At 43.9% G+C, this 16,113-nt stretch overlaps 1 protein-coding gene across 3 annotated transcripts in view; it reads right to left on the bottom strand.

Moving 5' to 3' along the window:
* The window catches only part of ZRANB1 (zinc finger RANBP2-type containing 1), a 44,085-nt gene extending 30,286 nt beyond the window's left edge, over positions 1-13,799 (bottom strand). The window contains exons 1-3 of one of the 3 annotated variants that reach the window (XM_071446414.1): positions 13,529-13,799; positions 1,735-1,832; positions 176-1,026 (exon numbers count right to left, since the gene is read on the bottom strand). In XM_071446414.1, the coding sequence (XP_071302515.1) occupies positions 176-989 (814 nt within the window). In that variant the 5' untranslated portion in view covers positions 990-1,026; positions 1,735-1,832; positions 13,529-13,799. Of the gene's footprint in view, positions 1-175; positions 1,073-1,734; positions 1,833-13,528 lie in introns of all 3 variants that reach the window. The other 2 variants (XM_071446413.1, XM_071446412.1) reach the window with 2 other exon arrangements.
* Between the last annotated feature and the right edge of the window lie 2,314 nt (positions 13,800-16,113).

Genomic DNA, 16,113 nt, shown 5'->3' with positions numbered 1-16,113 from the left:
CTCTCAGCAGGTGCTATTTCAGGAACCTCTACATTTGGCTTACTTTTTAAAATGGAAATGCAGAGATAAAAAAAGCTGGTTTGAAATCAAATGCCAAGTTTCTGTTTTAATTCTTCATTCTCCCAAAATATTTAACCGCCAGCACAAGAGCAGAAGGTAGCAGTAAACAACTTACCCACACAAGCATTTAGGAACAGCCAGTCAGTCTTTTTCATTCTATTTTTTATTTGCTTTAGTTTTTTGAAGTCAACTTCAAGCTCCTCCTTGCTGCCAACAGCTCCAGCCAATTCAATTCTTTGGAAGTCCATTTTCACATCAGACTCACGTTTGGTTGTTGGTGGAGATCTTCTTTGGCTATTACCACTACTGGAGCTGCCTCTCCACCGAGCCCTGTCTTGCTCGTTTATGATGGAAGAAGCCTCTTCTGTGTCTGCCAGTTCTATTGCTTCAATGTTGTTGGGTCTGGGGTGGTCACACACAACACATTTTCTGGCCTTGGCCCAGTTTTCATATGTACAAACAGAACAAGTCCAGTGCTGAGCCCTTGTGTTCAGTTTATTTCTGTCATTGTATTCCTCACACGGATCCACGGAAAAAGGGACCGGCCTGGACCCGGAGCCCGAGGACTGAGGGGACTCCGTGGGGCTCCTGGTCCTGCGCTGAGACAAGCACTGGGTGCACCTTATAGCTCTTGGCCAGTTCAAGTACGTGCACATGTGGCACGACCATTTATTTGCACTTTCCATACTGTAGGATGATTTAACCCTTGGTCTGGCGCTGGAATCCGGGCAGATCAAAGGACTGCTCCCTCCTTCAGTGCTCGTAGGATCCCAGTCCCTCCCGATATCACTGGAGCCACTTTTGAAAGGATCTTCTGTGATAATTGTTCCACTGGGTCTCTGGGCACGACACATGGTGCACTTGATTGCAGAAGGCCAATTCTCATATGTACAATACTCACAGGCCCATTTAATTCCACGCTCTGTCATCGTGCACTCCTTGAAATGAACTGCGGCGAGCAGAAAGCTGAGGGGTCAGAACACACCATCAGTACACAGAGCCAGTGAAAGAGCTGTTCAAAACAACAAATGAATGAGATTTAACCCCGTGGATATAAAAATCAGGCTGGCCTAACGGGCAGTCTTTTTTATTTGATATTATTACAACATCTAAGGGGAGTAAAATCACTATGAAAAGGGTAAGACTTGACCTACCGGCATTTTACGTGCAGATTTCACAATTTACTAGTGCAAAAATGAGTCCTACATTTCTGAAACTCTTCAAATTTGCAATTCCCAGCAAATTCAGAATAGCCATTAAGCACTGAGAATACTGGAGAAATGACCAGTACAGCTACAGAAGCAAGTTATAAATATTAAATTATTAAAATAAAACTCAGTATGAATCCAGCAGTACAAGAAAAGGAACACAAAATCTAGATCCTGTAACAGACCTCACAGGATTTGGAAGGACAGAGTGTATCAGGTGGGCAGTTACACAGTGAGTAAGCAGTTCTTTCAGAAAAGGAGGGTGGTGGAATTTACATAAAATACTTTCAATGTGAAAAGTTTAGAAATGTGCTTAACCAAGACTAGGTCTTGACTGGACATCACCCGTATCAATAGGGTTACATGGTGAAAATGCCACTTGAAACAAGCACAAGCTGTGTGTGTTGGCAGGCTAAGACTGTATTTTCATGCTACAAATTCAGATTTCAACCCCATTCCAACTCACTTTTTCTCTAATGAAGAGGGGATTCTGTCTTCATGCTGGCTCAGACCTTTTCTTCAGATTGCCGAATATGAAGGATGAGACTAAGTAGATAACTATTCCTGTAAACAAAATGAAAACAGACTCATTACAGGTTTCCTACTGGACCTGAGTAACCAGAAAGTTAATTATTAAATGCCACACCTATTCTAATCCCAATTTACTCAGTTAAACCCAGTCATGACCTGCTGAGGCCACAAGAGACTGGTAAAAATAAACCAATATTTATAAAAAAACCAGTGGCCACACTAGTGGTCAATCTGCTGAAGTAAAAGAAGTAGATCCAAGCAACAAGTCCACACCAAAACATCCATGAACTCTCTCACTGCAATCTGAAACTTTGGATGGGGAAGGCAGAAAAAGCTTTGTGTAGAAAGCATAATAGAGGGAAAGGGTGAGGCAGGTAGATAAAGGACAAACAGAGAAACGTACACAGCATTTCCTCCCTTACCCCAGAATAGTTACCCAGCATGTAAAACTCACCAAAGTGCTGCTTTTAACAAGGCAAAACTGATTAAATACAAACTTGTCACATCACTTGACTGACACTTCTTATTTATCATATTGCTACTCTCTCAGCTAACAAAACCACTCAGAGCCCAGGAAACTAAAACTCACAAGCTACACAACAGGATTAAATTCAAAACTAGACATACCAACCCAAAAATTAGTTAATACCTGTTCCCCAATTAGCCAGTGTTTTAGGAGTTAGTACATTCTCCACTAAAATACCTTCAGACACACCTTGCTCTATCAAGGCATAGCTGAAACTTCTATTTAAATTTGCCAGCCTTCCTCCTACTATCTGCTCCTGAGGACTCCAGCACTGAAGATGGTTTTTTTCCAAGAGCTCAAGTGATCTATTCAGCAGATCAGGTGGCTGCATGAATGAGGGGCTATCGCATGGCTGGCACAGAGGAGAGGGCAGCACGATCCTTCTCCAGAGCAATCCATATTTATGCTGCATGGAAGCTCAGGAGCAATCAGGAACACAGAAAGCTCTCTCAAAGCTCGGGTTCCACAGTACTGAACAGCCTGCAGAGCACTTCACTCCCACCTCTACATTATAAAACTGTGTCACACTGAGGAATGTGCTGAAAAGGCAATCACATTTCCTGCTGCTTCCCCTCCACCATTCCTGACAGATGTCCATGCCCATTTATAATGGGGAAAAAAGGAGTTGGATCATACCAGGTGCCTCATATCTGTGACAAAGAAGTGAAAAATGCATATATACAGGAGAATACAAAGTTAATTTGATTTTACTAAAGGTGACTTTGCAAGGAAGACTTTTTGGGAATTTTAAGGAAAAAAAGTTTCTCTACTTTGCCAAAGCATCTCCTATATGAGCACACTAGACACTAGATTTATCTATTCCATTTGGTCAAAGCTTTTCCATCAATTCCCAAAATAAGGTTTTTAATTACTTTCTTAATAAGCTTCTTCTCTCTAGAAACAGTAGAGGGTTTTTAGGAATTAATGTTTTGTAGTTAGAAACACAGGAGAGTTGAACAGGGTTTTCAGAACAGAGAAGGCAGGAGCACACTGCCCAGGCACCTGCCCACTGCCACCAACATATTGTGCCACCAAGGACCACCAAAAGTGGCTGTCCCAATACTCCAGTGCTTGAGAATAATTCCTACTGGAGCAGAAGTTGGTTTGGTTGGAGTAGGTGATGCTTCCCATCAAATCCATAAACAGTCTGTGATGGGTATGTGTAACTGTGCATGGTTTCTTTCCCTGCCCTGGTTTGTAAGGCCTTAAACAAAGCAGCTCCCACTGCAGACAAATCTCAACCCACATTTGGCATGGGGCATGAAAACAAGACATCATCTGTTTTAGTGATATTGGGACTGGGAAAGGAGATTGCAGCTCCAGTTGGAAAGCAGCTGGCTGCAAAAACAATCTAAACAAGTACTGAGATACTACTCAGGAAACAAAATAGCTCAGGACATCCCACCTTACAGGAAAGCTTTCGTACATATCACAAGATCAGCTTTTTAGCTGCAATTATCTTCTGTGCCACTTAAAAAGCAGGTGCTCTCAGACATAATTCTTCCAGAGGATGAGTATGTGCAGCTTTGAAAGCCTCTGAGATATGAGCTCACCACCTCTGAACACAAGGCCTCAGGTTATTATGAAGTAAAGAATATAAAAAGGCTCAACAGAGCAACACAATTTCTTTTCCTTGACAGCTCTGCCAACACCAAGTACAGGGAGGAAATTCACCATTGGGGGTTTTTTATTGTTTTTTACTTGATCTGACCTCCAATTCTACCCACCACGGTAGCTCCCATAGATGGGTCTGGTGGGAGCAGAGCTGGAGGTCACAGACACCAGACCCATCCAATTTGTTCACATCAGGAACTGCAGTGACAGGACAAGGGGAAATGGCTCCACATGGCAAGGGAGTAGGTTTAGATTAGGTATTAAGAATAATTTGTTCCCTGTGAGGGTGGGGAGGCCCTGGCAATCTGTGGAATCCAGGCTGCCCCTGGATCCCTGCAAGTGGCCAAGGGGATTGGAGCAACAGGGATAGTGGGAGGTGTCCCTAGCCATGGCAGGGGATTGGAACAAAATGAGCTTTAAGGTCCCATCCAACTCAGACCACTCTGTGATTTACTGATGATACAGCATCACCATCCAGCCACAGCAGTTTGAAGCTTGTTACATTTTTTCCCCAATTACTTCTTTGACTCTGTTTTCAAGTCAACTTGTTATTTTAGATTCCTCACAGAGGAGAAGCTGAATCACAGAGCACCTCTCCTCTGACAGAGAAATAGCAACACAGTGACTGTGAAGTGCAGGTGCATGCCTTTATGTCCAAAAAGCACGAGCAGACAAGAAATTAAAACCCACAAAACTTCAAACAAATTCCACTTGATCAGTTTAGACAGTGTGCTGAGTATCTTCTGGACATACTTGTAGAGTAACTCACTACACTGAAGAGAAAAATACATTAAGTTCTGTATAAAGAACAGAAAAACAAATCAAAACCTTATCAGATCACCGTTTTACTACATGAAGTCAGTTGTAAAAGGTGACCTACAATAACCAGATTTTTTTTTTTTTTGCTTTGCTTCAATTTTTAAGAACATTCTTCTTTATGAGTGCACAGGAAAACACCAAACAGCTCACACAAATTGAGAAGAAACAAAGTTCTCAAATACCACTTTTATGACAGGATACATTATGCTCCCTCAATTTAATTATTCACTGTGTCCAGAAGTTGTTTTTCCTTTGGCTCAAACAAGGAACAACATGGAGCTCCACTTCATGAAACCATCAAGCCCTCCCTGCAAACATGCCAGATGCTGATTTAGACCAGTCCACACCACAGATTTTTGCTGGGATGCTGCTGGCATCTGTGCTGGCTGAAACCTTACATAATTACACCCATCAAATCAGTGCTCCCACCTCCAACTCATTTGGTTCATGTCTAGGGATTTTCAAATAAAACTGCTTAGTGTTTCCAGGGAAAAAGGGAGCCCAAGGTGCCAGCTTCAGCCTTCAGCAAGACCTGCAAGGCAAATCAAGAACCACCCTCCTTCCCCCCCTGCAGCTGCCTCTCACAGGCTGCTCCAAAAAGAAAGGCAGGCTGGTTTCTTTATTTTAAAAACACTAAAGCAACTTTTCAGATGAATACAATAAGCAGAAGAACCTTTTTCTGAAAGAAAGGGATCGCAAAATCTATTTATTCAGCACTTCAGGAGTATAGAAGTAAAACCTTTCACAAATCCTGGCCTTATGTTCCAAGGTGGACATTTATTGACTTTCTTCTCCTACCTTCCCAAACTTACTCTACCTTCAGCTATTTGCTCTTCTTTCTCAATAATTCAGTATAGCCCTCCACAGATCAGTATATTAAAAGCAGAAAGCTTGAACCTGGGCTTCTGTAGTTTGATGGGAACTAACAATAAGCTCCATTGTCATCTCCTCAAATTAATTTTAATAAAATTAAGAACCCTGACCCTGTCAATGGAACAAACAGATCAGATCAGCACTTAATCTGGAAGCTTTGCAGTAGTATCTATGTATTATAACAAAGAATGGAAAGATTATTGTGAAGCCACAAACATAGAAGCATTTTCTGCATTAGCCCAAACACACTGAAGCAAGGAATTTAACAAACAAGCACAGTTTGCTTTGGTTGTTAGGACAGTTCTTTAAAAAGGCAACGATTCAGTTCCAAAGAGAGCAGCAAAAAGGAGAAAACACACTCTCATCTCAGCAAAAGAGCACTGGAATAATTTTCTGCAAGCTGCTCTACAAGGTGGGGTTTTACATAGGAAATGTTGATTTCCTTACAGAACAGCAGCTGGCTGTGCAGGGCCGACAGCAGGAACTGGACCCAGACTGCAGAAACCCAGAACCCTTCTCAACAAACAGACACAAGCAGGGTAGGGAGGCTCTGCCTGCACCATCCTCCCATCCTCAGGGCTGCTCCAAACACACCTGGATCCCCTCTGCTCCCCCCAGCAGCAGCAGCAGGAGGGATGAGGCTGCTGTCTCAAGAGAAGCATCATCCAGCTCAGACTGGCACAAATCTGAATTCCATTGAACACCCAATCACATCACAACTCAATTTAGTATAAACTACAGCAGTAATGGTGCATGAGAGAAAAAAAACTGTAAATAGTCACACGGTTCCAATGAAAATATTTTCAATCTAGCATGTTAAGTGACTTCTAACATTTTCTTCAGTTTTGATAGTCCAGATCACCAAAAATACTCCTTTACTGCAGATTTTTAGGTATGACCTGCCTCACTACCTAAAACTTTATAAGTGAGGAATGAGTTAAAATCCAGGAGACTTCAGCACTCACAAAGAAACAAAGTGCACGAAACACAGTTCTCATAACCAAAAAAAGCAAGAAAGTAAGAATTAACTTCTGAACACATTCAGAAGTCTGTTCATTGGGTGAATTCAGATGGCTTTCATTTACATAAAATTAATAAAAAATTGTTTTCATTCTGCTTTATGGATTCATATCTCATTTCAAAGCTTCTTAAATCTACTTTATTAGGTATTTATGGTATTCAGAAAAATTACGCTGATTTTGCTTCAGCTTTCTTTTCAATATTCTATTCACACTTCCAACCCAACTGCTGACTTTTCATAAGCAGAAGAATTTATATGCAGCTTTAATGCAAAAGGATGTCCAATTTTGCTAATGCTCCATGCACTAAGAATGAAAACATCTGGGAAGTTTCTGATCTTTGGAGACATCTGAAATACAAGACTGACAATGAACTTTAGGTCTGCAACTTAATGTAAACGGACATGTCTGCAAAAGCTGGAAACTCATTACAGAATTAACAGATATTTGAGAATAGTAAACATTTTCTCTTTCTGCTGTCTTTATTTTTATTTTAATGTTTATCTCTTGAAGCATTTCTGTGCTCTTAGCCACTACAGTTAACCCTCTTGTGTAATTTGCATGGTGCAAGTTTGCATTTTATTCATTACTCATCTCAAATGGGTCAAACTCCATCTAGATCTATTACATTGGTGACTAAAAGCTAGGAAAGCCTTAACTGCTGAAAACAACCTATAAAAACCCAGTAGCAGCAGCTTGCAGTTCAGTTCTCTTTCTTTGTCAGGGTTGTTCTTTTGTTTTAAGCTCAATTAAAAGTGAATGACTGTCCAGATGAGATGTTACTACACATTAGGATGGACTAAATACGATTGCTTAGAAACCAACACCATTTGGGCAAACAAGGGTAAGCAGTTTAACAGTTACATAATGCACAGCATCTCCCACACAATACTAATCAAAACCCAAGCAAAATTACTTAAAATAATGAGCTATGATAGAAGATTTGCATAAATACAGCTAGCAGCGTTTAATGAATTTGACCATGAACAGCAACAGATGAATACTGACTTAAGATCCACAGTAACAAACATACACAATAAAACAACAGAACCGTTAAAACTTCTTTTTAAAAAGAAGACATTAGCCTTGGACAAAGTACAGAAGTTGAACAAGATGTTTCTTTATAAAAAGTGAGGTCAAACACAAAAACAGTTTATCTGTGTTTAGACTGTGCCTCAAACACCAGACCCATTTTTGTTTAGCTCTCAGCCATCCTCACACACAAGAAGGAAAAGCAGATGTCACGCTCTGACTGAAAACACACCGTGCAGTCAGACATCAAACCCCTGAAACACTTCAACCTGTCCAACGGCAGGAACACTACACCAAGACTTGTACATTTTCTTGTAATTATCCCCTGCACCTCCTCGTTACTGGCTGACCATAAATTACAGCAGGGCTCCACAGGCAGTCAGCATTGGGAGGAGGAGGAAAACCACCTGCCTCCAAAGGAAACATGGAAACACACGCTCAGCACCCACCGAGGGGCACTTGGCTCCTAATTAATGACAGCCACATTCAGACACAGCCAAGGACTGTCTTTGCTAACAGCATTTGCTATTGGAATACACTTCAGGCAAGTCCCAGCCCCAGTGAGCCAAACAAACTACACTCATTTTATCCAGCTCTTCCTAAGATGCTGGTGAGGCAGCAAAGTATCAAAAAGAGGGAAAAAGAAAAAATTAGTAGCAAAAATGCTATTATCACAGCACACAAAGTCCACTGGTGTGGATGCTGCTGCTTAACACAATGCTAAGAACTAGTGTTAAAAACCACAGGGAAAACAAATCCAAACTCCTTCTAAAGACACTGATTATCAGCTGTTTGGTTTTTTTTAATCACCTTTTTTTAACCATATGATTAGTAATCTGTTTTACATTACATTAGTAATCTGTTTTACATCTCTGAGTTAATTACTGCAGGGTACTCTGCACTCCTCGAAAGTTTCACAGAGTAGCAGTTCTAAAACAGTAATAACAGGTTCTGGAGTGGGAGTAAGTTTCTACTAAAGGCAACACTGAACAACCTTCTTTAAATAAGCCTTTTAAAAGCCATGAGGTGACATTTCTTTTTATCCCTGCACAGCTAAACAGTAATGGGGAGGTCAAAAATAAAAAAGTACCTCGTCCAGCAGCCCATCTGAGCCCTTCAGCAAGGCAAAAATGAGCTCAGCAGGCAGCCAGGAAGAGGAAGCCTCTGCAGGTAAAACCTGAAGCCACTGGCCCATCTGTCAGACGGTGTCAGTGACAAGCAAAGTCCAGGACAGAACACTCCTGACTTCCCAGGGCACTGAGAACCAGGAAAACCAAAAGTAGATCATCAACACTTCTTGAACCCAGGACCTGTAGACTGAGGCTGTTCCAGGGGAGTACTGAAATAACAGCAAGGAATAAACATGCCAGCTGTCTCTACAGATCCCTGCTCAGATACTGGGAAGATGATTGGAGACTCAAGGAATACTTTCAAGCCCATTAGCCACAAGTCAAGCTCTCACAGTGCACTTATAGTCCCAACAACCACAAAAAAAGAACCTCTCATAAACCAACCATCACCAAACAAACTTCCTATTTTTGCTGGAATTATACACATTTATGAGATTTATGGCAGACATTTTTCTTTCCAGATAATCAACTGACTGCACCAAGAACCACACAGTTTTTAAATGAGTGGACCTATAAAAGTGTGGGTAAATTCAAAGTCTCAAGAAGATTACTGATCAAAACAGTTCTAATACACTGAAAAACAGAAAACAACCTACACACACACACAATAAAAACCCCAAACAAACAAAAAACAGCACTCAAGTTTCTTTTTCCTTCCAGAGTCACAGAAATCATGGCTCTAACAGTTTTCTTTAGCTCAGGAACCCCAACTCCTGAATATGTAGAAGTTCCCAAGAAAACAAACGTACCTTACCAAAGTTTCTTAATGCCCACAAACTCCTCAGTAACCCCAACTTTCTGTGTTTTATTAAAAACAGCTTCTCAGGAAAGAATGCTAAATCAAACTGAAGTCAAAGAACCCCATGGAGGATTTTGAAACCTTAAAAGTCATGGCAAACAGAACCCAAATAAAACAGCACAGGGCAGGAGGGAGGCCAAGAGGAGGCTGCAGCCTCCTTGCTCACCAGTCCCAGCTCCAGACACAAGTCCTACTTCCACAGCCCCATTTCCACGTGCCAAAGCAGACACAAGTCCATCCTTCCAGCCCCACATGCCCTGCACAGCAGGTTACACGTCCATTTTCACTCTGTGCCTTGTTCTCAGCACTTCAGGGATTTTCAGCTCAGTTCTGAACTGAAAAGATCTTAAATCCTGTGTCATCTCCAGTATTTTTCTTAGTAGTAAAAACAGTCCTTAATTTAAAATTTGCAAGCCATTCTCAGAAAAAAAAAAAAATCCAACTTAGTAGACCATAATAAAAAAAAACAAACAAAAAACAACAACAACAAACCACGCAGTAGTATCCTTGTCTTAAGAACAAGCAGAACAGATTACATCAAGACAAACCCAAATAACCAAAGGGAAAAATGCCAACGTCACTACATCTCCTGTACAGTAGAAAAGGCAAAAGGGCTGCAAATGTGGCTGCTTCCTAGGCAAGATGCTCTGCACATAGCAGTCACCACCAATGCTTCCACTGTATTACCTGCCCATGTTCCTTGTAAAAAATCTACTCTTCCTCCTGCTTTCTTGAAGCAGGGACTCCATATCAGCCCCTCTTGAAGACAGTTCCCTCCTCAAACTTCACTGCCCTCATTCCCTGCTCCATCCCTTCCATACCTCTCCTCTCCCTGGTCTACACCAAAGTGAGTTTCTGCATCAATGGGACATCAGCAGAGGAAAGAAAGTTGTTTTGAAAAATGCCAGGTGGACACAACTCCAGTTTGAGTACAGAGCTCCTGAGCACCTGCCTATGCCATGAAAGAAGGAAATACAAAATCCTAAATATTATTATAGATTAACACACTCTTAGTATGACAGTTGTTCTTTTAAAGCATGTTGACTGGTAGACCCCAAAGTGGTAATTATTAATCTTGCATGTCAAGAAAGCTCCAAAAAAAATTAACTACACAGAGCATCTGCTCCAGCCACCAATGATGTAAAAATTAGCACAGTCACAATCCCATGCAAGATGAAGCAATGACAGCTATGCAATAAATGCTATGAAAAGTACCAGCAAAGTGTCTGGATCCCAAATGCTTGAAATCTTAATTTGAAGACAAAAGTTTTAAGGTGTAATAAATTCCATTCAACTGACATGACAAAGTTACAATTATCTATGTCACTAAACTGATTTTACCAAGCTATTCCATCTGACAAGGGAAATGGCAAACTCTCCATCAGCTGTGGTGAAAAAAATTATCTTTTCAACTCTGCCTTGTTTCCCTCCTCACACACAGTACTATTTAAAAAAAATAAATTAAGAACTCTCTTACAGCTAAGCCAGCCATTTTCAGCTGCCAAACTAAAGTTTAGTTCCATTTTAGTACCAGGAGACTGTGGATCATAATTCATCTAGTTAAACTGAGGATTACTTGTTGACATCAATTTTGAACAGCCCAAAATAACCCAGTCTTCAAATTTTGGGGGGAGGAAAGGGCATGAGATTATGAAGAGAACTGGCAGTGGCAGTTTAAATGCTTTGCTGTGATTAGCAGAGAGCACATCATGACAAGGAATGTATTGATCTGTGCTAGAACTGATATGGCAAAGAGAAGCTGGAAAGAGAAACATCAACACCCAAGTTAAGGCCACATGAAGGAGCCAGTAAATCTCACTTTAAAGAGCCTGAGAGAACATTTGATTATTTGATTGACTGTATTAAAAATAACCTCCCATTCAATCAGTAAAGTATTTCCTACTTACACTTCTGGCTTATTTACAGATCCTTCTTGCAAAGGGCAGCAAAGATGGGTGGGAACTCCTGTCCCCGAGGAATTTACAGGTCAAACAACATACAATGAGAACGGCCACACACAAAGCTAAAAATGTCCCCTTGACCCATTCTGAGCTGGAATTAGTCCCCAATTAAAGTCACGCTCCTATGATGAACCCCGTTGATGCTTTTGTGCCACTCAGCATTCCAATTACATTAATATTTGTAATTATACTTCTGAGAGAATGCTAATAGACACAGCTCCTGAGGAACAGATGACAGTGTCACCCCCACCTGCCTGCCCTTGCTTAAGCTGCAGAAGGAAAGTAAAGGTAGCAATTTCTTTTTCCTTCAAAAGAACTACAGCACATAATTAGAGTTTCACAAATCCCACGAAATGCAACGCATCCCAAGGCTTTATTCTCTTTGAACGCTGTGACAGACTTAAACCAGAGGTGATCCTTCACATATGACATGCCAGCCTCCACATGCTGAAACACCAACTCAGCTTGGCCTTCGGAGGGAGGCCAGCAAAAGAGTTCCAGAACACCTCCTGCTGCTCACCTGCCTCCCCCTGCCTGAGTAACAACTGAAAAAGGGGGGGAAAAATAAATAAGCCTCACAAATCTCTTCTGTGAGACCGATAAGCAGATGGAAAAACAAAACTGATTACAACAGATCTCTCCTGAACTACTGTTAAAAGGTTCTGCTAACAACAGAGCAAGCTCTAAGAAGAGAACGAGGGAGTTACTACACAGAAGACATCTCACCTTTCAATTTTTTCCCCAACAAACGCATCAAAGCACTAAACTCACATGCCAGCTCCACCACTTGTGACACCGCAGGCAGCTGGTGAGCAGAGACTGTTCAAGCACAGCACAAAGCCCGTCAAACAACGTTTGTTTACTACACCAACCCCCAAGAATTCCAGAAAAAGTTGTCATTATTGCCATGGCTGAAAGTCACCGTGGCAGCAGAAAGTTCTCAGCAGCCGGGCTGTGCCAGCCGTGCAGGACACCCGGATCCATCTTCCCCATCATTTCTGCCACCCGCTGCTCCCGAGGGAGCGGAGACTGCCGTGGGGACAGGCTGATCCCGTCACTCCCAAGGAAGGACTCACAGACACATCCGAAGGACTCACAGACACATCCATGACCTCCGCAGACAAGTTTATCTTATCCTGCCAGGAAGCTGCTGCAGTCTGGGACGGTGAAGGCAGACAGGGAGGCGCTGGCAGCGTGGATATTACCAAGGTCTGCCTCACTCCTTTATCCAACTTTCCTAATTTTTGTTTGGACTTCGGTTCCCAAAGAACAAGCTCGATTTTGAAATACTTCTCTCGCTGTACTTTACTTCTGATAAAGCATCGACAATAGGTGATCACAGAATGAATCACGGAGTGGTTTGGGCTGGAAGGGACCCTTAAAGATCATCTTGTTCCAACCCCCTGCCATGGGCAGGGACACCTTCCACTATTCCAGGGTGCTCCAAGCCCTGTCCAACCTGGTCTTGGGACACTTCCAAGGATGGGATAGGCAATACCATGGAAGTTCTGCTACCCAAAATCCGCAGACACAACCCATCACTCCCATCACCTACTCCAGCACCGCGTGCAGATCCACACAGGCACATCCGACCACCAACAGAATCAAAGCAGGAGGGTGGGAAGAAGTGGGAGGGAGGCAGCACAGGCATGATCTCACCAGGCACACTAAGGCACCACAGCCCGGGGTCCGGAGCAGCAGCCACGGGAGAAAAAAATCCGAGTTTCCTGCCTTTGTACGGAGGCTGTGCCAGCCTGCCTGCCCTCAGCAAGCCGTTCTAAGCGGGACACCGACCGCAGCGGGATCCGGGGCCGCGCCGGAGGCGCCTCCTCACAACCCCCCCGACCCCGCAGCGGGTCCCCGCTCGGCTCCGGCTCAGCTCGCTCCCGTTCCCCCCGCGCCCCCCCCGTCCTGCAGCGCTGCCCGAGGAGGGCAGTGAGAGCACAGGGGCTTTACCTCTCCGCCGGGATCCGTCCCTCAGTCCCTCAGGAACACGCTCGGAGCACTGGGAGCCGCCTGCGCCCCGCGCCGCCCCCCCCCCCCTCCCGCGCTCCCCCCCCCCGCTCACGACATGGTCTCTCCCGAGGCGCCGGGGCTGCCGCGGCCGCGGGCGCTCCCACTCGGCGCGGCGGGGGGGGGGGAGGCTCTGCCCGCGCTCCTCTAATGGCGGCGGCCGGAGCGGCCCAAAGCAAAATAAACCCCCGCACGGCCGAGCAGCACGTCAGCGCGGCCTGCCGCCCTGCGCGTCGCCCATTGGCTGGGCCCGCTCCTGCCTTCCGCCAATCGGCGGGCGGCTCTTTGCGCAGAGCGGTGATGTCATCGGTCCCGCGATGTGCCGCGCGCAGGGAGGGCGCCAGGGGGCGCCTCCCGTGCCGGCCCCTCAGGGCGGGACCCGCGGGACCCTCGGGGCTGTTCCGGGCTGTTCCCGGCTATTCCGGGCTGTCCCTGCCCGGCTCTCGGGCCCCCCGGCACCCCGCCACCTTCCCCGAGCCAAACATGCGCCTGGATTGCCGGAGGTGACGCGCAGAGCGTTGTGGAGACGAGAGTATCCTCCGCCGTGGTACGGGGTGTATGGACATCGCAGGTTCCTGAGGGAGTAATCCCTCAAAAAAACCTCCTTGTGATGGCACATGGCCAGGCAGCAGCGGTTTGTGGATCACTGAGTCACTGAGGTTGGAAAAGCCCTCTCAGAACATCCAGTCCAGCCTTGTCCCCAGCGCAGAGCCCTGAGTGCCACATCCAGCCCTTCCTTGCACACCTCCAGGGATGGGCACTCCAAACCTCCCTGGGCAGCCCCTTCAATGTCTAACCACCCCTTCTGTGAAGAAATTCCTCCTAATGTCCAACCTGAACCTCCTGTGGCTGCAGTTTAAGGCTCTGCCCTCTGTTTCTTATCAGCACTCGGGAAATATTTTGCTATGGAACAACTGAAGGAATTAATGGGAATCCAGAATCCACCAGGTGTCATGGTCAGGTTGATATGGTGGTGTTGGGTCATAGGTCCGACTTGGTCTCAAAGGGTTTTTTTCAATCTAAATTGATTCTGTGAAATAAAATTTAAACATTTCCTCTGCATGTTGATTCCAGCTGTTCCTGACTCGAGAAGCGAATGTGTGGGATTGGAGTTCAGGGTGTCACCCTGCCCAAAAGGACTCAGCAGCCCCGCAGAGCAAAGCCCATTTATCTTCTGAGAAGAAAAGACCAGCAACAACAGCTCTGCCAGCCCTTGGGTTCAGTCCTTGTGCTGGCTGTGCAATATTTTTTTTTGCTTTCCGCTCAAAAATTGCGAGACTGCATCTTCCTTAAGCTGCCCTTGTAGGCTCACTGACAGAAAATGTGTATTTCTCCACATCCTTGCTTTTCCCTCATGGGTTTTACATCATTTGATACATGATTTTTTTCCCCCCACTGCAGTTACTACTTTTTATTTCAGGCTTTCTCAGATGTTTTAGCGCTTTCTTATTTCCATGGTTTCATTCCCCATTCCCAGACTCTGTTAGACAATGCCTCAGGCTTGGTGTTGCATTGAGAAACTCATCCTGGACCAGCTGGATCCATCCCTTCTCCCTCAGTCAGCACAAAAGAAAAGCACCTGAGATGTTCCAGCAGAGCAGTGCTAGAGAAAATCCCTTTGTCCAGCAAGCAAACAACCAGGACTGGAGTCAGGACAAGTAAAATGTAATTACTTATGGAGACTGAAATAGAAATTTGTCTTCATTTGCAATTAAATTAGTTCCCTATAAACATTGAGAACTCTTGCAGGGGGAGGGTAATGTGATTTCTCTCTCCCAGACTAATTATTTACTAAATTCTCTTTCTGACTCCACTATCCAAGTTGGTGCATTTCTCAAAACTGTTAAAAAAAGGGGGACAACTTCCTTTTTTTTTTTTTTTTAATAAGACTTGGATAAGTCATGTAAAATAAATATTCCTTGTCTTAAGGAATACCATCTCTGTGCTTAGAAATCATCCAGAAAATGAAAATGTATCCCTAGATGTTCTTGGCATCTAGGCAAGGTGATGGAAGAGCTGTTGGGGTAAATTCTGAATGCTGCCCCCAATGTGCAACAATGGAAATTTCCAGAAATAATTGTTATAGATTAGACTGCATAAAAAATATGAAAATACAAGGATTATCTTAGAACCATTGACTCACAGAGGGGCTTGGATTGGAAAAAAGTTCTGACCAACCGAAAAAAGAAAAAGAATTCCAAAGAATTCTATGATTCTAGGAGATTTTAAAATTTTAATCTCTGCACAGTTGGTCTGCAGAACAGAAGCATTCTGAGTTGTGAAACAAGTCCCTGGATAATATTCGAAGGAGAACATGTGGTCAAATTGAATTTGAAAATATTTACCAGAGCAAAAGCAAATCCTGGGCTGCACCTCCCAATTACCTGAGGTTTTTGATGCTGGTGACTTTATTGTCAGGCCATGTCTTTGGCTTTAGCTCAAAAAGCTGCTGGTGTCTCCTTCCAGGTTTACCTTGCAGGAGTTTGCCATTTGTTCTAGACTTAAACAATAAAATACAAGAGGAATGA

This window comes from Agelaius tricolor, unplaced genomic scaffold, assembly GCF_023055355.1.
Source record: "Agelaius tricolor isolate 1412-34295 unplaced genomic scaffold, bAgeTri1.0.p SCAF_22, whole genome shotgun sequence".
Taxonomy (NCBI): Eukaryota; Metazoa; Chordata; class Aves; order Passeriformes; family Icteridae; genus Agelaius; species Agelaius tricolor.
Note: the sequence above shows the minus strand (reverse complement) of the source record. Positions and strands in the feature narration are given on the sequence as shown.